The sequence below is a fragment of the Oryzias latipes genome, chromosome 15 (genome assembly GCF_053564925.1).
Source record: "Oryzias latipes strain Hd-rR chromosome 15, Olatipes_Hd-rR_3.1".
Classification (NCBI taxonomy): Eukaryota; Metazoa; Chordata; class Actinopteri; order Beloniformes; family Adrianichthyidae; genus Oryzias; species Oryzias latipes.
The window spans coordinates 28,315,605-28,339,243 of record NC_136251.1 but is presented as its reverse complement, the minus strand read 5'-3'; the positions used below and the strand labels follow the sequence as shown (position 1 = coordinate 28,339,243).

The following is a 23,639-nucleotide window of genomic DNA, read 5'->3' as shown; positions in this document are numbered from 1 at the left end:
ACACCCTTCTATTCTGGAGCTTATAGCAGTGTTTCCTCACACTTTAAGAAGAGCGCATGCAGTTTATGCAGCAAAATGCACTAGAGTGCAGTGAGGCATTTTAATGACTCATACTTGGATTAATGTCAAAGCTGAAATGTAAGATTGAGGTTTTGCAGAGGGCCAGTGAAGATGTTCTGTGTTATTAACAGCTGACATCAATATTATTGTGTTTAAGTTGATTAGCTTGTGCAGCAAAATCTGTTACATAATACTAAAAAACACAATAACTATTTACCTTTTTTTTGTTTAGATTTATTTTTACAAGTTTAAGGATTTAATTTTTTACCACTAAAAATGAAATTGCAGTTTGTTTGTAGTTGTTTTTTTTTAAATTATAGAAATGTGCTTGTCATACTAAAAATGCAATGTAACAACCACTTTTCTATTTTGAAGTGTCTTTATACTTTGTATAACAGTATACTCTAGTGGTAGAGATGACCTACTGCACAGATCAGCACAAGACCTGGAGTAGAACATTTTTCCGTTGCTGTTTTCAGCTGTACTGGCCTATTTTTATAAATTCTGGTGGAGTAATATCAAATAGAATATAATATAATAGAATAAATTAGAATATTAATAATAATATAAATAAAATTAGCAAAAATAAAAGAAATGCAAAAGGATTCTAAATAAGTGTATATATACAAATGTCAAGCCATTTTAAATGTTTCAAAAGCCTGATGGATTGTGGGTAATAACAGTTTTCAAGTCTTCTTGGGAAAGGGTGATTTGTCAGATGCAAACATTACTGAGAAAGGATCAAATATTTCAAAATGTTACACCTCATTTCATGTAAACATCAGTTGAACCACAATTAATTTACCCGCCAAGTTTTGTATTTTTGCTGAAACACACATTTTTTTAAATCTATGTTTGCAAATTAAAAAATAAATAAATGTGTATATTTCAGTACTATCTCTAATATTTAGAATTAACGTGATAAAACGGAGAATCTTCTTGTTTAAAATCTTTGTATAGCAAAAACAAGGTTTTCACTTTACCGTTTCGATCTGTTTTACATGATATTTGATTATTGTCCAACATTTACAAACAGGTGTTGATTAATACCAATATTTAAAACCTTTTTTTCTCTTATTACCTATCCAATGTAAAGCATGATTTCAAGCAGAACAGAAATATTTTGTGTAAAATACTTTTTTCATCCTCCCAGGCTTCATTGCTGATTCATGAACAAAATTGTCATCGGTCTAAGTTTGTAAAATAATATTGCAGGTGCACTGTAGAAACCTCATTACAGGCTGATGCCCATACTTTATGGAAACCTTTATGTCATGAATCCTCATAATAAATTATATATATAATTATTTGTATTATATTTATTAATACATTTTACATCCACATGCCCAATGAACTAGTATAACAAGTTCTAGGGTCTGAGGATAAATTTACATCTGATTTTTTTTATTCCAATTAAAAAAAATCTAGTATTATAAATAGATTATTTCTATTGAATTGTTTTGTATGAGAGCTGTTGACATTGTCAAACCAAATAAGTGCTATACAGTCAGAGTCGCATTCACGTACAAACGCTGTGTGAATGTGTGTATTATTATTATTATTGAGTGTATGTAATATTTTGTGTGTTCACAAAATAATAAATGTTTCAAGAATGTGACATTGCACATAATAAATGATTTGTTATTATTAAGTTTCAATTATGTAATGAATATTATTATTGCTACTATCATTATAAATTATTATTATTAAAAATATATTGGTGTCTGGCTAATTTTCCATATTTTTTAAAAATTAAGTCAAAATCAGTTCAATCAATTGTAATATTTAATTGTAATATTTCCGTATTGTAATAAAGTTCTTTGAAGAAAAAAAAAACTCTGGGCGCCAAAACGAGAAGCTATATATACGTCACGTGATTTTCGTCAGCAAAGAGCCGCGTTTGCCATTGGGCGACGTTTGTGGCCACGCCCTAAAAATGTCGTAGTGCGTTTCCCGCGAACGGGATATAGCAGCGCGCCGTCTCTGTCGAGGAAGCTAGGCGATGTTTGGAGGCTTAAGTCTGATAACTCGCTGAAAATCTTTCTAAAAAAAGGCGCGGACATGGCGAAGCAGAGCTCCATTTTCAGTTTTTTCACCAAGTCTCCGCCGCTGGTTGCCAAGCCGAAACCGAGCTCCTCTCCGGCCGAGGCCGACTTGCCTTCTGCAGTGAAAAAGTCCAACTCGTCTCCGAAGGAGGAAGCTAATGAGACCCAGCAACAGCAGCCGGCTAAAGCTGGAAAAGTGAAACAAAAAAGTCAGTCACAGTCTGCGAGTGGAGGAATCAAACAACTGTTTGGAAGCAAAAAAACTCCGACTGAAGAGAGGTATTGGATCAGTGTAATTACTGGAACAGTGTTTCGCGTTAGCATAATCCTGCAGAGATCAGGCATATCCTGCTGTCATTTGGCTTTTATTACTTTCATCATCTAGGTCTAGTTTGAACAATAAAAGTACACACATCTCTTATTATAATCAGTTTATGTACACGTGTAACGGGATGTACACGCCTACACCCGCACGTGCCCATACAGCAAACATATATAGCACGTGTGATGCATTCAACCGAATGTAAACAAAACAAAACCAAAGTAAAATATCAACAAGTCAACCTTATTGACATGTTTGGGGTTTTATGAACATTTATGTTTGTATTTCATGCCTTAAAAACTGTTTTTAGCCAAAAACTAGTCTACTGGTTACTAGTTCTCTAAACTGCTGAAAAAATAGATGTTATTATTGACCAATGCTTATTGACTAATTGATGTAATATAATTTTTTCTAAACAAATTTTGGTCTTTTTTACTTTAGTTATTATATATATTAATTGACTTACTATTAATTGATGAACTTGTGTTATATACTGCTGCATAGCATAAAGATAGTGGAACCGGATGTTTTGTGAAGAATTTTCATTCCTGTCATTCTTTAGCAGCTCACCTATGTGTAAAGCTGGCGCCCTAGTTTGGGCCAAATTGGAAGGACACCCCTGGTGGCCGTGTATGGTAGTACCCCAACCCCTGACTGGGCAGCTGTTTAGGGGGCGTGGTCGGGACCAGCGCGTACATGTTCATTTCTTTGATGAACCCCCCACCAGAGGATGGGTCAGCACCAGATACATCCGGGAATACCAAGGTACTACACCTTCTGTTGTAAAGATGTCACACACACAAAAAAGCATCATCCTTAGGGATCGTTTGACGGTTGTGTCGTATGATGTTCAGGCTCCGACTGCAGTGACGTCAGACCCGGGGGGGTCTTCTTCAGTAGCAAACCCGTCATCCACAAGGCCATGAAGCTCGCCGATGGGGTTTTGTTTGAGAGTCCAGAGGAAAGAGTGAAGATGCCTCTCTGCGTGGATCCATCTGATGAGGAGGAAGAGGAAGAAGAAATGGAGGTAATCTTTTAAATATTTGTAAAAAATAAAATAAACAAAGCTGCAAGAAGTGTTGTATGGCCCACAGGCGCTACCTGCCCCCACCCTCACTGGCTGCTACAAGCCCTTGCTCTCCTTTCTGCCCCTGATATCCTGATTAAAGTTAAATATAAGATTCACGTAAAAGAAGAAAAATCCCAAACTGTGGTTTATCCTTGGTTTTTGTTAAAAAAAAAAAAAAGTTTTACATGGGGTACTTGCTGTGTGTAAATTTTGGTAAGTATGTGGTGGAGGTAAAAATTGCAGTAAGAAAGAAAAATTGTGAAAACAATCTGGTCCCCACGGTCCGGGGCTGCTGCAGGACAGAATAATAAGCAAATGAGTTTGTCTAATCAAATCAGTTGAATGTTTTCTTTTTTTAGCTTGACCAGACAACACTGACTGACGAAGAGCTTAGTGGCGAGGATGAAAAGAAAAGCGACCAAAGCAACTCGGCTAAAGTTGGCCGCCGTTCCTCCCGCGGTTCAGCAGAAAAGGGAGGAAGCCGATCCAAGCGGCGTCGCATCGTTGTGGCTTCTGACAGCGATGAATCTGATGAGGAGTTCAAACCAGAACATGCTGCTTCTAGCAGTGAGGAAGAGGAGGAAGTAGAGGGGGCAGCGAGCACCGAAGAAGAGGCAGAAAGCACCCAGGAGTCGGAAGTAGAAAGCCCCGTCAAGCCTGTGAAGCGCAAACGTCCTGCAGAGAAATCAAAGAGCTCAAAAGCAAAAACTCCTGCCGCCTTTACGGCCACTCCCAAACGCGCCCCACCGGCAGTCGCGGCGAACACAAAGTCTCGCCTGACGGCGTTCTCTGCTCCTGACAGCTTCGAGAGTCAGGCGAACGGACCGGCTTCCGCTGGAGCTGCGACGGTTTGGGATCACGAGAAGCTGGAGTGGCTGCAAGAGGGCAAGAGGAAAGACGGGAAAAGGCGACGACAGACGGACGAGGACTACGACCCCACCAGCCTGTACGTGCCTGAAGACTTCCTCAATAGAATCACTCCTGGAATGCGCCGCTGGTGGCAACTGAAATCTGAGATGTTTGACACTGTCATCTTCTACAAGGTCGGAAAGTTTTACGAGCTCTACCACATGGACGCCGTGATCGGAGTCAATGAGCTGGGGCTGACGTTCATGAAGGGGACCTGGGCCCACTCTGGCTTCCCAGAGATCGGCTTTGCCCGTTTCTCCGACGTTTTGGTCCACAAAGGTTATAAGGTGGCTCGGGTGGAGCAGACAGAGACTCCAGAAATGATGGAAGCGCGCTGCAAGGCCATGGCTAAACCCTCCAAGTTTGACCGCGTGGTGAGACGGGAGGTGTGCCGCATCGTCACGCGGGGAACCCAGACCTACAGCGTGTTGGACGGAGCTCCTTCTGAGAGCCAGAGCAAGTTCCTCCTGAGTCTAAAAGAAAAGCCCGAAGAGGAGAGCTCCGGCCACTGCCGCGTCTACGGCGTCTGCTTTGTGGACACCTCCGTGGGTTATTTCCACGTCGGTCAGTTTCCGGACGACCGCCACTGCTCACGCCTGCGCACCCTGATCGCACACTTTGCCCCTGCCGAGGTGCTATTCGAAAAGGGGAACCCGTCGGTGGAGACGCGCAAAATTCTCAAGGCGTCCTTGTCCTCGGCGCTGCAGGAGGGGCTTCACGGCGGGAGCCAGTTTTGGGATGCTCAGAAGACGTTGAAAACCCTCTCAGAGGAGGACTATTTTAAGGAGTCGGCCGGAGAGGAGAAGCAGACCGGGGGCTGTTTTCTCCCAGCTCTTCTGAAGAAAATGACCTCTGAGAGCGATTCTCTGTGTTTGTCTCCTAAAGAAGGTTACGAATTGGCCCTGTCTGCTCTGGGCGGATGCATATTCTACCTAAAGAAATGTCTGGTGGATAAAGAGCTGCTCTCCATGGCCAACTTCGAAGAATACGTTCCTGTTGATGTTGAGATGGCCAAAGCCGCCGGACCCTCCAGCTTCTTTGCTCAGACTCGTCTGCGCATGGTACTGGACGGAGTAACTCTGGCAAACTTGGAGATCTTTCAGAATGGATCGGGACGAACCGAGGGGACCCTGCTGGAGCGCCTGGATACCTGCTCCACGCCGTTTGGCAAGAGGCTGCTGAAGCAGTGGCTCTGTGCTCCCCTGTGCAATCCCACCGCCATCAAGGACAGGCTGGACGCCCTGGAAGACCTCATGGGAGCTCAGGCTCAAGCAACCGAGGCTGCCGAGCTGTTGAAGAAGCTTCCGGATCTGGAGCGTCTTCTGAGTAAGATCCATAGCATTGGCACCCCCCTGAAGGGCAAGGACCACCCAGACAGCAGGGCCGTTCTCTACGAGGAGGTCACGTACAGCAAACGCAAGATCGCGGACTTCCTGTCCGCGCTGGAAGGTTTCAAAACCATGCAGGAAATCATCTCCAACTTCGCTCAAGTTTCTGCCAAGTTTGGATCCAAGTTGCTGCGTCAGCTCGTCAGTTTGAAAACGGAAGAGGGTGGACTCTTTCCGGATCTGTCAGCCGAACTTAAGCGCTGGGACACGGCTTTTGACCACCAGAAGGCTCGTTCCACCGGCGTCATAACCCCGAAAGCCGGCTTTGACCCGGAGTATGACCAGGCCCTGGCGGGGATCCGGAGCTGTGAGCGAGAGCTGAACGATTACCTGGAGAGGCAGAAGAAAAGGCTGGGCTGTAAAGGCATGGCCTTCTGGGGAACCGGGAAGAACCGCTTCCAGATGGAGGTTCCTGACAGCGTCCCGGAGAGGAACATTCCAGAGGAGTACGAGGTGAAGTCGACAAAGAAAGGCTGCAAGCGTTACGTGACGAAGGAGACGGAGCGGCTGTTCTCACAGCTGCAAGGACTGGAGGAGAAAAGAGATGCTGCTCTGAAAGACTGCATGAGGAGGCTGTTCTATAACTTTGACAAGAACTATGGAGACTGGAAGACCAGCGTGGAGTGTATGGCCGTGCTGGGTGAGAGGACAACTTCCTTACTTTCTCTCTAAGGATTGGTTATTAACCTTTGTAGGACATATAAAACCGTTTTCCTGTCATCTTTTCTGCAGATGTTTTATTGGCCATGTCACGCTACAGTCAGGGTGGAGACGGTCCCATGACGAGGCCAGAGGTGGAGCTACCAGAGGACGGCGACCAGGCTGTCCCCTTCATCAACCTCGTCGGATCGCGTCACCCATGTGTCACCAAAACCTTTTTCGGCGACGACTTCATCCCTAATGACATCTATATTGGTTGCCCCGGAAACGGGGATGGTTTGGAGGAGGAGGGCTGTGCTTCCTGTGTGCTCGTCACCGGACCGAATATGGGCGGGAAGTCTACTCTGATGCGGCAGGTGGGCTGGGTCTGGACCGATGTGGAGGTTTTTTTTGGTTTTTTTAAGGATCTTTTGGTTTCATAACAGGATAATGTTCTTCTGTTTTTCTAGTGTGGACTGGTGGTCATTTTAGCCCAGCTGGGATGCTACGTTCCCGCTGAGAGCCTCCGGTTCACACCGGTAGACAGGGTCTTCACCCGGCTGGGAGCTTCTGACCGGATCATGGCCGGTAACATCAGAATCCCGGAATTCTATGTTTTGTTTTTAAAGCCGTGAACTAAACGTTGTGTTTGTGCTGCATCTGCAGGAGAGAGCACCTTCTTTGTGGAGCTCAGCGAGACGGCCAGCATCCTCCATCATGCCACTAAACACTCACTGGTGCTGCTCGATGAATTAGGTAACCTTTTTACCTTGAAACGCCTCCACGGTTTCCCCCGGCAACAGCTTTAATAAAGCCTTCGGTTTGCAGGGAGGGGCACTGCCACATACGATGGCACAGCCATCGCCAGCGCCGTAGTGAAGGAGCTGGCCGAGAAGGTCTGCTGCCGCACGCTCTTCTCCACACATTACCACTCGCTGGTGGAGGATTACGCCAAGAACTCGGCCGTGCGGTTAGGACACATGGTAAGAACCACGACTGAACACTGTGAGGTCCAAGACATTTAAGTAAACAGGAGCTTTTGTTAACTCATTCAAATCTGTTTTTAACACCGGAGAGGTCGCCTGCAACACCTTAGTAACAGCCGCTCTTTGACATATCGTAAATCAGTGAGAATCGGCTGATTCTGACAGAAAACCAGCTTTTCAATATGCAACACCTTACTAACAAAGTGTTGCATAAAGATGCAAAGCTGCTTTTCTCCTCTTCAGATTCCGCTGGACTTGGTTAGTTGCATCAATGGTTTAAGATTTCCTTATTTTTTTATATAAATTATAATTATTTAAACAGGAACAGTCCACATTCATGGACATTTGTATAAATGTGCCAATATTGGTTGCAAAGCAAATTTTTTAACTGTGGTCCCAGGACAAGGTTTGCCAACAGCAAACGCAAAAAAACCGACATATTACAAAAGGTCAGTTGGAGTTTGAAGGTTAGAGTGGTGTCTGCACAGTTTATCAATAACCTTCATGTCAATGAATGAGTTAATGAAATCTACAGTAGTCCAAAGATTGGAAACACTGGAGCTAAAGCTGCAGTGTAAAAGGGTTTCCACGGTGTTAACAATGAAAACATGTTTTTGTACTTTTAACACTGCAGAGGTCGGTTAAAAACTTTGCATGCAAAGACATGTTCAGAAACAGTCCAGCGTCCACGATGATTCTCGTTATAAACTGACCAATCAGATGCTTCGGTAAAGTAGGCTGTCTCACGTCCGGCTTTCCAAATGTATGACAGATTTTGTGTCGCTTGCTTTCAAGTGGAAGGGGTGTGGTCTTCCAACAGGCTTACTCCGCATTGGCCAGAGTGGTTAGCATAGAAACGATGACCAACTTGGACCAATCACTTCTTACTGAACCGTTACAAACCCTAAAAAAAAGGCTTTTATTTTTTTTCTCCCCATCTTTGTTTACATTTTTTAGCATGTACATCTAGTTTTAGATCATTTTGCCGGGCGTAACCAAAGAGCATTGTTATTTTCAGATGCAATAACTCTTAGTATATTAAACAAAGTATTGAATATATGTGTAAAGCGTTCAAATACTCGATCTCACACGTGTTTCTGCTGTTTGAAAGAGGAAAATAAGCTGCTGGGTACCTTAAATGTTTGATACTTTCGCTCAAAATATTGGTGAAAAAGCTATGACATACCTGCTTTTGCAAATAAAATGACAGAAAAGATTTAGAAAATGGCTGAAAACTGAAGAAAGAAGGGAATTTAACGGTTTGTGGCCTCACCTGGAACACAGCTGTTGTCCTTGTGGCGCCCCACAACCCACCACTTCCTGTCTTCCCCTGCCTCTTCTAAACAATCGTCCATTTTAGTGCTAAGCACCAGTTTTCACTCAAAGGTCTTTCTTTTCTTCCAGGCCTGCATGGTGGAGAACGAATGTGAGGACCCCAGCCAGGAGACCATCACCTTCCTCTACAAGTTCATCAGCGGCGCCTGTCCGAAAAGTTACGGGTTCAACGCTGCTCGACTCGCCAACCTCCCTGAGGAAGTCATCCAGTCGGGACACAAGAAGGCCCGAGAATTCGAGAGGAGTACCGTCAGCCTCCGGTTGTTCAAGTACGTGACGCTCTTTTTGTCTTCGCCTCCCGCAGACGTGCAATATTTCACCTGATGCTGTCTTACAGGAAGCTCTGCCAGTTTGCAGAAGATCCTACACTGGACCGCACCGCTTTACTCGCCGTCACTCAGCTGATTCACACCTTATAGTTTGTTCTCTGCAGCCGAGCAAATGGGGGGGAAAAAAGAAACACACACTACTGTCTTGATCTAATAAAGTTTATTTAAAAAAAATGACAATGTTTCATCTAGCAAATTAAACCCTTTTAATTCACACTATCGCCTACATAACGGTTATTGAATACTTCACAATATATTAAGTCTAGATGTTATGATACATGCATACATTTCAGTCTGAATGAGAACCCACAATCACCAGTACACATAGATGGGGGGGGGGGGGGGGGGACGGGGGCGATGAAACAACAAAGCGCTGTATATAGACACTTGTCTCAGCTTCAGTAGAGTAAAAGCTGTGAATTTCTCCAGCAGCGTTGGCAGAGAGAAAATGTGCTTTTAAAAGAACGCATCCCATAAAGAACTGCATCAATGCTTTACCAGAGGAATGGAGTTGAGATTTAACTAGCGATAAATCTTTAAATTTGTTTTCTTTTAAGTCTTAAGAGCACATTTCCTCTTTTTGAATCGACGTTGCTGGAGAAAATGTTTAGTGTTTTCCTCTTTTTCTCTGATCTCTTTCACAGAAAGAAGTTAGATACTGCGACACGAGTATAATTACAGCAATTCTGAGGAATAACCAAAACAGAAAAAGAAAAGGAAAATAAAAACACATTTCATAAAATAAAGACATTCAAGTACATTAAGAGTTTTGCGTGAGAATAATAAAAAAAAAACCTACACAAAAAGCATTAAAATCAAATCTCAACATTTGTCTGGAGGAGAAAGGAACAGAAAAAACGCTGAAGTGCTAGGTCACGTCTGTCGCCCTCTGATGGAAGCATTGTCGTTTTAGGGCCTTTCTCCAGAACAGCTGAGCTGCTTCTTCCAAATGTGTCCTCCATGGACCTGTACATGGCTGCAGTATCTTGTTCTTCAACAATGAGCATCTTTAGTGTCAGGTGCCTCTTTAGAAACACACCTGCACCCCCAAGTTTCCTGCCCTGTTGCCTTTTTTTCTCCCAAAACAAGGAGAGGAGGATAATTCAATACTTTTTTTTTCTCCTCATCTTTTCATATCCATTTCTTTTCTTTTTTTTGTTGCTCCGTGTGCTGTCAGAGTGAATTCTAGTTTTTTTTCTCCATTGCACGAGTCAAAAGCATCTTCGCTGCATCGGAGCTCAGTTGTGTTGTAATGTATTGGACTCTATGGGGGGAGCAGAGTCGTACAGAGTGTCTGTGTCGTGCGTTGGTTCTCCGGCTAACGTGCACGGATTGGAGAGCGTTCCTGCACCGCAGTCGCAGAAGAACCTGCAGGGAGACGCAATGAAACTGGTTCACACAGAAGATTGGACAAAACCCAAAAACGTCTTCAACGTCTCTATAAGAAATGAATAAAACTCTTCGTCTAGATCGGTGTTCCTCAGCTGTGGACCGGTACCCGTCTGTGGGACAGTTGATACCGGGCCGCAGAGGGAGAGAGAGAAAAAAAACAAAAATAAACACCAATTTCAAATATTTTCGGTTTTATTTTTGATCTGATTTTGAAGGAAGTTTTATTTTGGAAAACTAATGGATTCTTTAACACATCCAACTTATTCGTTTGGCCGTGTCAAAAATCCGTCTGCTACCTTCTTAAAGCGCCGACTGCTAAATTGAAGCCTCCTAGCTAGCAAAGTTAGCAAAAAACGAAAGTAGTTGGAAAGTTTGTTTTAGCAGAAAAGATTCAGAGAGAGAGAACAGAAGAAGAGCCTTTGACCTCAAAATATAAGAAAACTCCATTTAACAGACAAACAAAACAGTCTTTTTCTCCAATTATAGAATTACTGACCTCAGGGTCACACTAAAATATTGGGGTGTAAGGGGACTTCAATCAACAATCCAACCAGATTGATCTGTCTCAAGCAAGTTGTTAATCAACCGACCTATATTTATGACATGAAATCATTTAAAAATGAGATTGATCGATTATATTGTTATATCGCTACAGTCCAATGTGTGAAAACACATTTAGCAAAGACGTGACCATACAGTGTGCTAGAATTTTCCATTTGTGTTATTTTGATGTGGAAAAACAACAGTGGGCTGAACATAAGGAAACTAAAATGTGAATGGATTTACCATTAATTCTTGTTTACTTGCACATATTAAATTTGCACTTGATTATCTGAAAAAAACTTACCCTGCACTGTTCAGTACCAAGTATTTATCTGAGTCACACTGGTTTTCCAACTTTAGGTCAGCAAATCGGATTGTTCAAATGAACCAAAATCCACCACGAATCATATCAACAACCACAAACTAAGATACGAGTCCAATAGTTAAAATCAATTGCTGTGCTCCCAATAAACCAGCTATAATTTTGTACATATATAACAGAGACACTGAAGGCGATGCTCACCTATCATGTCTGATGAACTCCACATCGTGTCCTTGATGACACTTCTTAATGCAGTTCACACAAATGGCATTGCGATCTGTCGTGTTACAGGTGTGACACCTGTGTAAACCACCAAAAAACCCATGAGCAAACACAGAAACCTGCAAACAGAGGCCATTTCAGGCGATTATACACCTGCTTTACCTGTAAAAGTCATGCATTGGGTAGCTGGTGTAACTTGATATCTTGTACAAGCACTGGCCTCTGCTCACAGCCTTTTCAATGGCATCTTGATTGTTCAATATTTTGTTATCTGAGCGAAAACAAACAAATACTGAAGTACAACTTTACACAACCTTCATTAAAAACCCTTTGTGGTGCGTACCTTTCATTGTAACATTGACACCAGATGCAAGAAACAATCCTCCAAATCGATTGTTGAAGATCTGATTGCCTTCCAGGGTTGCTGTCGCATGGTTGGTTATCTCAATACCTTAAAAAATAAAATAAAATTAGCAACTTATCCATAAACATCAATCGCGGTGTTTGCACGACTTAAAGTCCAGTCATGAAGGTGGCGTCTACCTGCAGCAAATCCGTCAAATATCCTGTTTTTTCTCAACACGGGGTGACTGTTGGTGCTAATGAGAACGCCTGCTTGTGCGTTCCTGAAGATGTCGTTCTCCTCCAGCAGACCTGCCATGAAGCACAGGATTAAACACCTGACGACAGTGCTTCTCTGCTGAAGTGTGATAAACCTTAAATGCCTAAGCTACCTCTTCCTCCATTAAAAATGCAGATGCCGCCGTCCCGCCCATCGTGGATCTTATTCCTGCGCAGCGTGGGATTGCTGTCCGTCTTTATCCAGACACCCGCCATTGCGTTGTCAAAGATCTCATTGTCCTCAATGAACCCCAGGCCTGAAAACGGAGCCCACTTAGGTTAACAATACCTGACGACCTTTTTCAAGCCACAGGCCGGTCTGTGTCAGACAATCTTTTCAGGGCTAAAGTGGGCGTACGATTTATTTTCTGGATAAATACAAAAAACTCTCTCTAAAACTGGTATGATCTAAATCTAACAATAAACATTAATCCTCAATTTGAAAAACTTTATTAGCAGCGTCCTCGTAACAGACAGCCGGTAGCTGAATATAATGCATTATTATTATTATAACAACTGTAGCTATAAATCCATATTCGGAGTAAAGACTTCTAGGTTTTGTCTGTTAAATGCAGATTTCTTTTATTTTGAAGTCAAAGGCTGTTCAATTTACTCACTGGATCTTTTCTCCTAAAACAAACTTTTCAACTGCTTGTTTTTGATTAAATTTACTAGTTTGAACTCTAAGGAAAACTCTGATTTTAAATTTAAGGCCTGGAATGAGGATCTCAAAACAACCTTGTCAAAGGAAGATTGGGAGTTAGCTTGTAGCAAAGTTCACAAACAGATAATCAGTACTCGGTTTAGGGTTCTGCAATACAAGTGGCTTATGAGAACATATATAACACCAGCGCAACTGAACCGATATAACAGTAATATTCCCGATATCTGTTGTAAGTGTGCTGAGGCTAAAGGGACTCTCTTCCACTGCATGTGGCAATGCCCTGAGATAAGACTTTTTTGGGAGGAGGTTAGAAAAGCAGTGGAGATGATTGTTTCAAAAACTGTTCCAACAAATCCTGTTATGTTTATTCTAGGTATATATCCTTCAAATCCCAAGTTTAGTAAAAGCGAACAAATTATGATTGACATGTGTTTTTTACAAGCAAAAAGAACCATTGCAATGTTTTGGAGAAGAACCTGTAGGCCCAAATTGACTCACTGGGTGAAACAGATGCTCGTAGTTTTTCCATTAGAAAGGATTACATGTATTAGGAAAGGAAAGTTGGAACTGTTTGCAGAAATGTGGGGTCCTCTAAAAAGTTTTGTGAGGAGTCTTAATTTGGAGAATGGATCTGTGGATGACCAAGACTAACTAAGAATACTCTGTAAACCTTCAGTATTTAAAAAAAAAAAAAAAAATGCATTTGTATTTGAAAAATGTATCAAAGATGGCTTTTCCTTAATTTCCTGATTAATAGAGGTTGATCTGTTTTTTGTTCTTCTTCTTCAAAAAAAAAAAAATTTACTAGTTTGGAGGTTTCAATTTAGCAGTCGGCGCAGCCGCTTTAAGGAAATAGCTGATGGATTTTCAACAAGCAACCGAGTGACTTGAGTCGGATGTGGTGGAGAGAATCCAGTAGTTTTCCCAAAAAAAAAAAAAAAAAAAAAACTTCTTTCAGATTATACAAGAAACGATCAAATGTTTTCCCTGCAGCCCGGTACCAGATGTCCCACTGACCGGTCCCGTGGGGTCCACTGCCTGGCAGTAGTAACAAGTGAAATATCCCTGAACTGAAAGAATAGAGGTGAACAAATATCTTTCTGAATCTCACCAGAGTTGTAAACCAAAATGCCTCCATTTTGACCCCCCCAGATCTTGTTTCGTCTGATCTTGGGATTACTTCCAGTCCTGCAAAAGGGAAAAAAGAAGATTTTCATTGTAATTGAAGCAATTGGATCAGAATTTATTCCATGTGCCTCGCAAACGTTTGCCATTATACCGTCCTACAAACCTAATCTGTACTCCGGAGTACATGTGATTGTAGATGTCATTGTCCTCCAGCACACCATGGCCATTGTCGTAGAAGTAAACCCCAACCTGTTAGCATGAAATCGCATTAGCAATCTTTGATTTAACCATAAATATTAAACAGAATGATTTCACTGTCATGGTTCCATCATTTTGGTTGGAAACAGGTCCATACCTGCTTCCCACTGTGGATCCTGTTCCTCCTCAGGACCGGCGTGCTGCCCGTCGTCACCCACACTCCCGCCAGCGTGTTGCTGTACACCTCATTCTCCTCTATGACTCCCTGGCCCTTTTCATGCTGCACGACAAAAAAACTTCTTCACTGCCTGGTAGATTATGCTATCAACAATCCATAATAACAAACCAACATGTCGAGGTATCCGTTTTATATATATTTACCACATATATGCCGCCATGTTGGCCATCGTGGATCTTGTTATGCCTGACAATCGGGCAGCTATTTGTCCTGATCTGGATTCCTGCCAGGGCGTTACCATATATGTCGTTTCCTTCGATGAGGCCGCGGCCATCGCCAAAAATATACACACCTCCCTGGTTGCCGTTAAAAATGGCATTCCCTCTGTTTTGAAAAAGAAAACAAAAATTGAGAAGCTTTTTCTTCTTCTTTATAAGGCTTTGAACTGAACTTTAGGGCACCGCTCTGACCTTATTGTGGGATCACTGTTTGAGGTTATCCACACTCCGGCAAAGTTATTTGCATAGATCTTGTTTTCGATAAACTGGCCACGCCCCTTTTCATGCACGTAGATCCCTCCAGTCTGCCCATGGTGGATCTCGCAGCGAACCACCGTAGGATTCGCGTACGCCTTCACCTCAAAGCCAGCGATGCGGTTCCTGTGGATGTTGCAGCTTTCAAAATAGCCCTGGAAAATCAAATGAGAGAACGTTAAGTCACTTTGTAGTTCCCAAGCCAAACACCACAAATCTCAAACTGTGCATCATCTGCTTTGCAGTAACATAACATAAATATATATATATATATAGAGAGACGATATTTAGGAAAACAGATTGGCTGAAAACCCACAGAAAATAATCAAATAACCCCTCCCAGCCAATTGTGCTGAACCTTACCATGCCGTGGTCAAATGTAAAAACTCCTACGTCTCTGCCGTGGTGGATGTGGTTCCGTCTGATGATTGGGTTGCCATGGTTCTTTACCCAGATCCCAGCCAAAGCATTGTTTGAGATCTCATTGTCTTCATAAATGCCCTGAAGGATGAGAAAGGTTTACGTGTGGGACTTCTCAAACCATATCGTCAACAGAAAACTATTGTTTTTATCATCTATATGGACTGGTTTACATAAACATGGCACAGAGAACTTCAACCAGCTTTTAAATCGACTTTTTTGGACTATCCTGGTCCCTAAACTTGTTTCCTAACCTTGATTTTCCTGACTCCTGGAATGTTGTAAATGCATTCAAATTGATTTAGACTTGGCGTATTACCTGTGCGTGGTCAGTGATGTAAAGTCCAACATTTTCACAGTCACTGATGTTGCAGTGCTTGATTTTGGGACAAGCACCCTGGCCACTGACACAAACAGCTGACCCCACTGAAAAGAAGAAAACAAAATGAAACAAAACATTATTGAAATATACCCACTTCAATAAACCAAACAAACTTATAATCGACTATACAGAGAGAATAACTAAAATTTGATATATATTTTGTTAATGACCCCGTTTGTTTATTGAGATCATTGGAAGTTGTCATCGCTCACACGAGCAGAGATGCTGCAGGTCAAACAAACACACAGTATCACCTTTAAATTACAGAGCCTGGCGCATGTTTGTGAAAAACATGCCTGTGATGATTCAAAATACATGCCACTATTTCACTCATTTAAGCTTATATCATAGACAGTGCTGTACTGCACGCATTCCACTGCACTGTCGCTAAATGATGCCACCTCCCAACAGCCGATCTGAAGCTAAATGCTGGTGCGGCGGGTGTCCATTAGCGACGTCCACAGCTCAACACTAGCATACACTTCAAGTATGTTTGCTCTGGTCAGCCAGATTCCCATTTACAAACACATTAAATGTCAATCCAAAGTGCAGACTTTCGTTCGGAACCAACGGCGGCAAAAAGCGGAGCTTGCTCTCAAAGGGGTTTTTGTGTTTCGCTGCAGATCCTTTTCGTGGATCCCATCTGAATTGCACGATTGTGTGAAGAACAAGGCAGCTTTATCCTCCTCCTTCTCATGCTGGTTTCACACTAACTGCTTGGCGTGTGTCTTGCATTTGCATTGGGGGAGTGATTCATTAGACGTATATATCTACATACTGAGCATCCTTCCACTGCAATCGTCAACTAAGATAGGAACATCTGTTTGATAGACCTTACAATACGTTTATGCAGAAAAAAATACTTCCTTCAGTAAGATACTAATCCCAAAAAACAAGTTCAAGTAATCCAAAACACTCCTCACATCTGCGCCATGAGAAATTAGTTCACGGCATGGATCGGTCATCTTTTGTTAAAGCGTTTCAAGTGGTCTTTTAATTATGATTATGCAGTTTTAAGACAAAATTTAAGGAGAAAAAACGTCATTGGGACATAGTTTCTTCATTAGAAATTCACAGTTGTGGGCGTGGTCATTGGGGCGTAGCACCCACCCCATTGCTGAGAGCCCTCTGTTTACACATCCTCCTGCTGGCTTACAGCCCCTCACGCCCCCAACCTAACACTACCGCTGCAACTAAAATGGGGAGCAGTATCTGGGCTTTCCAGCCGTAAAGTTCTAAGCCGGATGCCAGCTTAGACAAGGAAAACAAAGACGTACGTGGATGTTTGTCTACAAGTGGATGCATCAGAATGGAGCGGAGCAGCAGGGAGTATTTTCTACGTCACACATGAGCTTGTTTTAAAAACGGCCTCATTTTGTCTGCTATTGATTCACAGAAATGCTATGAGCTTAATTTTAATAATAGTTCCTCCATCATCAGAAATATGCCACTAAAAGATGTTAAAACCCCCAAAATCCTCATCGAAGTGGATCTGTAAAACTTGAACATATTCAAATACCCAGTGAAGAGAAGAGTCCACAGTACTGTTTTTGTTGGTGTGATAATGTCTCTGAAACTTATTAATCACCAATGGTATCACTAATACCTGTGCACGTGCTCCGAATGATGCAGTGGTCGATGATGGGGCTGCAGTTGACCGTAATCTCCAAGCAGTGATGAGCATTGTGATGTTGAGCCGATTTGTCATCAGGGTTGAACTAAAGCAAAGACGGTAATGATTAATATCTACGATAATCATGTTTCCACACATTAAAAGATCATTAAATACAGCAGCTTATTTAATAATGACCAACAATGGCGTTCTTACCCTTATGGTCATGTATCCAACAAACGCATCTTCTGAACCTTCCATGAAAACAAATGTGGAGTCTCTTGTGTTCTCGATTATAACTTTCTCCGCTACTTTCCCAGCAGCTGCAAAGTTGACAGAACATGCAATGAGACTCTCTCACTCACACACACACAAAACAATGGACACCATCACCACAATTGGAAGGCACTTACCAGCACCAATCATTGTGATAGGTGATTCAATATAGATCCATTCGTCTGTGTAAATACCAGAGTGAACAAATATCAAGCCATCAAAGTGAGGCTCCTGGCCTCCCCCAAGAGCATCTTCAATGGTGTCGTAGTACTGGGAGAAAAAAACAGACATAGACCTTTTAAATAACTAAAACAAAAAACAAATGGAAAAGAATAAAACAGGTGAAAGCAACTGACTTACAAACATATTATCTCTCCCTTTGTATCTGGCAGGATTACTGTAGAAATGTTCGGCAAAGCCTGGCTTAACGTGAGCCCCTTTGTACTGTAAAAGAAAAAGAAAAAACACTCCAATTCTCCGAATGCTTCAATTTACAGTGCACCAACATGAAAAACGTAAAGCATTTACGAGTCATTTCACACAAATGTGGTGTGAAACCACTCCACCTCTTTGATGCGATCGCTGAAGACAGAACCAGAACAGAGAGTCTAAAAGTTGTATTCATACCAGCTGTTGAAAACTTTCCTTCCATGGATTCGGTTGCTCATATTCTTCAGGGTTGATCTGGTAAAACTTCCCTGCCTCCGGGTGCATCATTGGTCGGGTGTATTCAAACACTTCCATGTATAACCTCTTCCTGAAATGTAAAATAAATCACGGATTTCTGGACAGAAGTGCTTATTTCACAGTGACTGACGAGGGAAATCAAAAGTATTTGGAAAAGACTTTGAACTAATAATGCAACACAAAGAAGTTTGCAGTTTTTAATCAAAAACATGAACATTTGTCAACAATCTCACCATAGGATGGGGTCATTGGCAAGCTCGCCGAAGCGTTTGCACACACATGCTGCACGACACAAGTCTTGTTCCAAGAGGTATGAGAAGATTTTAAGCACCACCTCATCGGGAAGCTTCTCCTGCAAATATTGCTCTGCTGGGGCTACTGGAGGGAGAAAGCCCGTAGGATTAGAGGATCATCTTTTCAAATTACCCAAAAAATAATATTAGTAACATTTTGATTGGAAGTTGAAAGAATAAAATTGCTAAATTTCAAATATATCTAACTAAAAAGAGCTGCACAGGGTGGAGATTATTCACCTGGTAAATCTTGACACTTTCCTGAAACTCTGGGACGTTTTGGCCGATGTCCAAAGTTTTCTATGGTTGAAGTGGATGCTCCCTATTAAAATAATAATAATAAAAAAGAGAGACAAAAAATATCAAACTATTTTTTTTCCACATCCCTGATTTCTGAAAGATCACTGAACCATTTAGAAATATTTTTTAAAAAGCATACCTCCATGTTTGTCTTAGTTGGACACACAGTTCTCTTCGGTAAGGACTTTCTTCTAAGTTGGTAGGGACTATTTTGAGCTCCTGGACCAGATTCTTCTGCAACCATTTCTGCAGGAATGTCCTCATCTACACGGGGTGGAAGGTGAAGAAAGTGGTTACATCTTTGACTCTTCATGGCCAATACTCTTCATGTCATTAGGTTGATCAAGGGCAGTAGAAATACAAAAAAGCAAAGCCAAACTGAGAAAAAACAAAGGTTATTGAGCAAAATACTCAGCCACCTCCTATGAAAACAGATTTTTTATTTTGTCTTTCAAACAGAAACTGTTCATAACCATTAAGCTACATTTTTCAATCTGACTTACTTCCAATCTGAGTAAATCAACAAAAAGAATCAGTTACTTTTCCAATAGTTTAGCAAGACAAAGAAATGTCAACAACAAAAGGTTTAGACATTTACATTTTGAAGTTTGATTGTTCATCAAATAACTTAAACCGTCAGTTATTATTTTATTGGAATTCATCTTTACAAGACAAATGCAGCTGTTTGGTAGCCGACACAGAAACCTCTAAGTTTGACTTTGGCACACATGGAAAATAACTTGACAGTTGGTCTACTTGTGCATGTTAACTGAACTCCACATTGTTTTTAAGGAAAATATTTTACTTGGGGAAGACATAAGCACTAGTAACATCATTTTTGTAAAGTTGCAGCTCTTTCAGTTTTCTTATGCTTTGAAGCTTTTTAGTGAGATACAAATCAAGATTTTGCTTTGCTGTGTTAATACCAATGCTGCTGGAAACATGTTGAGGAACACCTCTAAGGACCTCGGAAATACATTTAAGCTGTTATTGACAGTTCCTGTGGCTCAAACACAGGTTCTTTACTGTAGATAAGCCCTTGAAATAAAACCAAAGTAAGTATAGAAGTCACCTGTGTATTCATTCGTTTTTCAATTATGCTGTTTAACTCTCTACATACCCAAGTGACCCTTTCAAACACATCAACCTTTATTAATACTCTGCGGTTTAAGGTAACAGGAGGGGCGTGCCTGAATGGGTCTGGCTACTGTTGAAAAATGTGAAGGAAAAACAGCAGGTTTCTCTGTCAAAGATGACATCAACAAATTGACAAGTTGCTACTAGATTTGGGGGGGGGGGGGGGGTGCAGATGTTTGAACTGGGAACACACCCCTGAAACAAAGAGCAACCCTCTGTATGAAAATAAACTTAATTTTTAATTTATTTTGTTTTGGTTGACTAAAACATGCGTTTGGAGCCAACTCATCAACTAAGTGTGTCTACATTTACTAGTAATAATAATAATAACCAATGGTCTTGTTTAATAATTAGACTTAAGATAACTTTTTTTTTTCTTTTAAAGTCATTTGTGCATCTTCTGCAGTCGTTGTTGTTGTTCAAATTTATCCAGCAAATAACATCCACGAAGCAAGTACTATCAACTTGATCAGCGTTCCTGAAAATACACACTATTTATTGCATGGACAATAACGCACAGTAATCACTATTTTACCGGGTGCTTATTGCATTGATGTCACAGCATTACCGAGTGGAACAAACTGTCACCAAATATGCGCAGAAGATTACAAGGAAATTTGAAACAGGTGTTTTTCTTTAGAAGACTTTCGGACTGTAAATTGATCTTTTTTAAAACCACATTTTTGGGGAAGGATAACACCAAACCTTATCTAGCTAGCCAAACATGTTAATAATGAAGACCTCATTAGCCTGGGCTAAAATAAGCTAGCATGCTACGACAACTGGTGAAATGTTCCGTACCTGTCTTCGTTAGCTAGTCCCAATCGAGCAAACCCGGATCTATCATGACTCTTTTGGTCTTTAGGTCATTTTACTAACCAAAAACGGTCAAAAAAGCGACAATACGAGACCAGAAAGGCACCAAAATGACCCTCTCAAAGCATTAAATCAAAGAAAACAAAGCGCGGCCTAAATGCTAAGCTCAAAAACAAAAGCCTCGGTGTTTCCCAAAATGCAACGCGAATCCATCGCGTGCCCTATATTCCTCAATACAACAACTTAACGTACCCCACAGGTGCGTTAAGTGTCAACAGCATACGCAGCTGTCGAATACTGACATTTAGCTCAACTAATCCGCCGGATATTGAACTATTCACTGACCATGCTAATGTTAGCGGAGCTAACGTTACCTCTTTCCTGGTGATTCCTCTCCGGCTGCACCGGGCGCGGCCTCGATACTCGCCTAGGTCTTCTGCTAACGTTACTTGCTCTGACGGAGTTCATTTGGGGGTCCTTAATCTACAAGAAATGCGGAAGCTTTCACAGCAGAAGAGAGGCGACGTCGATCGCGCCGTACTCTATGTTTTCTTCGCCGACATTGCGTTGCATGCCATCGTCCACCGAGGTTCGACAGAAGCGCCTTGCTTGTGTGTTCGCTCCCGTTCCCCCTGCACTGGTGTTACGTCTGGCCCCGTTCAACCGAAGCAGGAGGAGCCATAACAGACGAGCTCAGTCCGTCAGGCCTCAGTCACACTACAGGGGAGGACCTCTCCTCGCCTTCGCCGCTGATGGCGCTCAATTCAACTCCACAGCTTCTCCGTTTCATTGTTGGCAGCATCTTTTACGAGAGCCTCGGCCATCAGCAGCCGAGGAAGAGGGTTCCCTCTCTGAAAATGTCTATCTATGACAGACAATAACCATGGAAGTCACATCATGACCAGATTTATGCAAAACATAAGACATTTCAGCTGAAAAATACACAAAAATCCCACAAATGCTGTGCAAAAGCATTAATCCCCGGAAATACAAATACGGAAGTAGACAAAGAAAACATATCTGGACATAAATATGTCAAACTTTGGATGATTTATCATGACTTGAAAAGATGCATATACAAATAAATATATGAAAACATGCACATGTAAATTAGGTCGTTACAATTACTTTTGATTTAAAAAAGACCATTCAAAAAATAATGTTAGAATAAAGAAAAAAACAAATGTAATCAATCTAGGAAAATACCATTTGGATTGAGGAATGGTGATTTATTTTTTTATATAACATAAAAATGACCATCACAACGGACAACACACGTGATAGCAGCAAAGAATTATCAAATCAGTCTAATGTGTGGAAACTCTTTGTAAAACAGCAGCGGCCTGAACTTTAGGAAACTAAAATGTGAATGAATTTGACATTAATTCTTGTTTTTTTGTACACATATTAAAGTTACATGTTATCATCTTGCAAGAAAAACAATGAATCTAGTAAACTTCACCTGCAGTTTTCAGTTATTTATCTCTGGCTGAAGTTTTGACTAAAGATGTCCTTGATCGATGTTAGGTCAGTGAATCGGATCGTTTGAAATGAACAAATATCCACAAAGAATCATATCAAAAACAGAAAATTATGATTTGAATAATTGTCGTTATAATGGATCGATACACCCCTACATTGAATTCCTTAAATATGAAGTTTGTCAAAAAGAGTTTAATTGTTTATTTAAAAAGTAGTGGCAGGAAGCAAACTTTTATAATCCTATTCCTTATCTATTATACTAACCCCTTATTTATGTATTTATTTATGTAGTTATCACAATTTTTATTACTTTTAATGAGTAATAATAATGTTCTGGACTCTTTGAGTTATTGTCCTTTTTTAGGGTAAATGAAACTGTTGTTGAAAATGGTGTTTAAGACTTTACAACCAATCACATATTGGCTTATTTCACACGTCACACTGTTTTTTTTTTAATTCTTATTATGCCTTTTTTTTGTCCAAATAAACTAAAAATAAAAAGCACTGTCATTTTCTAGGACATAGTTTCTGCAGAGCGGCAGTAGTTCAATAGGAATTCACCTCTGAGTGGAGCAGCACCACCCCGTATTTCCCCTCTGAGTTGCTGAGAGCTCTCTGTTTAACTGCTCTCCAGCTAGCTTACAGCCCCTCACACTTCTAACTACTGCTACAAAAATGAGGAGTAAGGCAAGGCAAGGCAAGTTTATTTGTATAGCACAATGCATACACAAAGTAATTCAAGGTGCTTCACAAAACAGAAAAATGCATTAAAATCCCAATACATCATTGAAATAATCAACGTAAAATTTACTTTCAAAGAAAAGAAACATTTTGAAAATTGATTTAAAAATAAAGGAAGGAAAGGAAAGAAAAGTGCAGATAGGACCTTTCAGTCATATACACGGCTAAACAAAAATGTTTTAAGTCTAGATTTGAACATGAGGAGTAGTATTGGAGCTATCCAGAAGTACAGTTTTTTCTTAACCCGCTGTGTCCCAATTGGACTCACACATGCACACCTACACTTTATAGCACAGGTGTCAAAGTCTAGGCCTCAAGGGCCCGTGTCCTGCATATTTTCTAACCAACCCGCCATTGAAGCTCCTCATTGGCTGAACACACCTGACCCAGCTAATCAACAGCAGATGAGGCAGGATTTCTGAAAAACCAGCAGAAGGTCGGCCCTTGAGGCCCGGAGTTTGACACGCCTTCTTTAGAGTAACCAATTCACCTATGAAGTATGTTTTTCTTTTCTTGTTTTGGACTGTGGGAGGAAGCCACAGTCCAAAAGAGGAGTGGATGCACGGAGAAAAGAAATAGCAGTCACTTAAAAGCAAAAACAAGAGGCTTT

General features: G+C 41.4%; 2 protein-coding genes across 6 annotated transcripts; one reads left to right on the top strand and one right to left on the bottom strand.

The window, feature by feature from the left end:
• The first annotated feature begins 1,941 nt into the window (after positions 1–1,941).
• Positions 1,942–10,657, top strand: msh6 (mutS homolog 6 (E. coli)). Of its 2 annotated transcripts, none has more exons than XM_004077448.5 (10): positions 1,942–2,384; positions 2,990–3,192; positions 3,282–3,454; positions 3,856–6,433; positions 6,526–6,809; positions 6,903–7,020; positions 7,099–7,188; positions 7,261–7,415; positions 8,823–9,022; positions 9,091–10,657. In XM_004077448.5, the coding sequence occupies exons 1-10, from the start codon at positions 2,122–2,124 to the stop codon at positions 9,170–9,172; spliced, it is 4,146 nt and encodes a 1,381-aa protein (XP_004077496.1). In that variant the 5' UTR covers positions 1,942–2,121; the 3' UTR covers positions 9,173–10,657. The 2 variants fall into 2 exon arrangements, with proteins under 2 accessions (XP_004077496.1, XP_011482954.1); XM_011484652.4 differs by having other exon boundaries at positions 1,981–2,384; positions 2,993–3,192.
• Positions 9,228–21,803, bottom strand: fbxo11a (F-box protein 11a). Of its 4 annotated transcripts, none has more exons than XM_004077447.5 (22): positions 21,181–21,803; positions 18,993–19,117; positions 18,794–18,875; positions 18,494–18,638; positions 18,201–18,330; positions 17,934–18,017; positions 17,711–17,843; positions 17,514–17,620; positions 17,292–17,403; positions 15,623–15,729; positions 15,247–15,384; positions 14,821–15,038; positions 14,554–14,734; positions 14,330–14,452; positions 14,138–14,223; positions 13,958–14,034; positions 12,296–12,439; positions 12,105–12,215; positions 11,905–12,012; positions 11,724–11,832; positions 11,541–11,639; positions 9,228–10,450 (listed from the first exon to the last, which is right to left on the bottom strand). In XM_004077447.5, the coding sequence occupies exons 1-22, from the start codon at positions 21,272–21,274 to the stop codon at positions 10,321–10,323; spliced, it is 2,643 nt and encodes an 880-aa protein (XP_004077495.1). In that variant the 5' UTR covers positions 21,275–21,803; the 3' UTR covers positions 9,228–10,320. The 4 variants fall into 4 exon arrangements, with proteins under 4 accessions (XP_004077495.1, XP_020565351.1, XP_020565352.1 ...); XM_020709692.3 differs by having other exon boundaries at positions 18,494–18,635; positions 21,181–21,669; XM_020709693.3 differs by lacking the exon at positions 21,181–21,803 and adding an exon at positions 20,792–21,046.
• Between the last annotated feature and the right edge of the window lie 1,836 nt (positions 21,804–23,639).

Bases quoted from the DNA above. Each gene is read 5' to 3' on its own strand.
- msh6 (XM_004077448.5), top strand. From the start codon at position 2,122: ATGGCGAAGCAGAGCTCCATTTTCAGTTTTTTCACCAAGTCTCCGCCG. The intron at 3,193-3,281 runs GTACTACACCTT...TATGATGTTCAG, and splicing joins ATACATCCGGGAATACCAAG to GCTCCGACTGCAGTGACGTC. The intron at 7,416-8,822 runs GTAAGAACCACG...CTTTTCTTCCAG, and splicing joins CCGTGCGGTTAGGACACATG to GCCTGCATGGTGGAGAACGA.
- fbxo11a (XM_004077447.5), bottom strand. From the start codon at position 21,274: ATGAACTCCGTCAGAGCAAGTAACGTTAGCAGAAGACCTAGGCGAGTA. The intron at 15,039-15,246 runs GTAAGGTTCAGC...TTGATTTTCCAG, and splicing joins TTACATTTGACCACGGCATG to GGCTATTTTGAAAGCTGCAA. The intron at 14,035-14,137 runs GTTTGTAGGACG...TCCCTTTTGCAG, and splicing joins TACTCCGGAGTACAGATTAG to GACTGGAAGTAATCCCAAGA.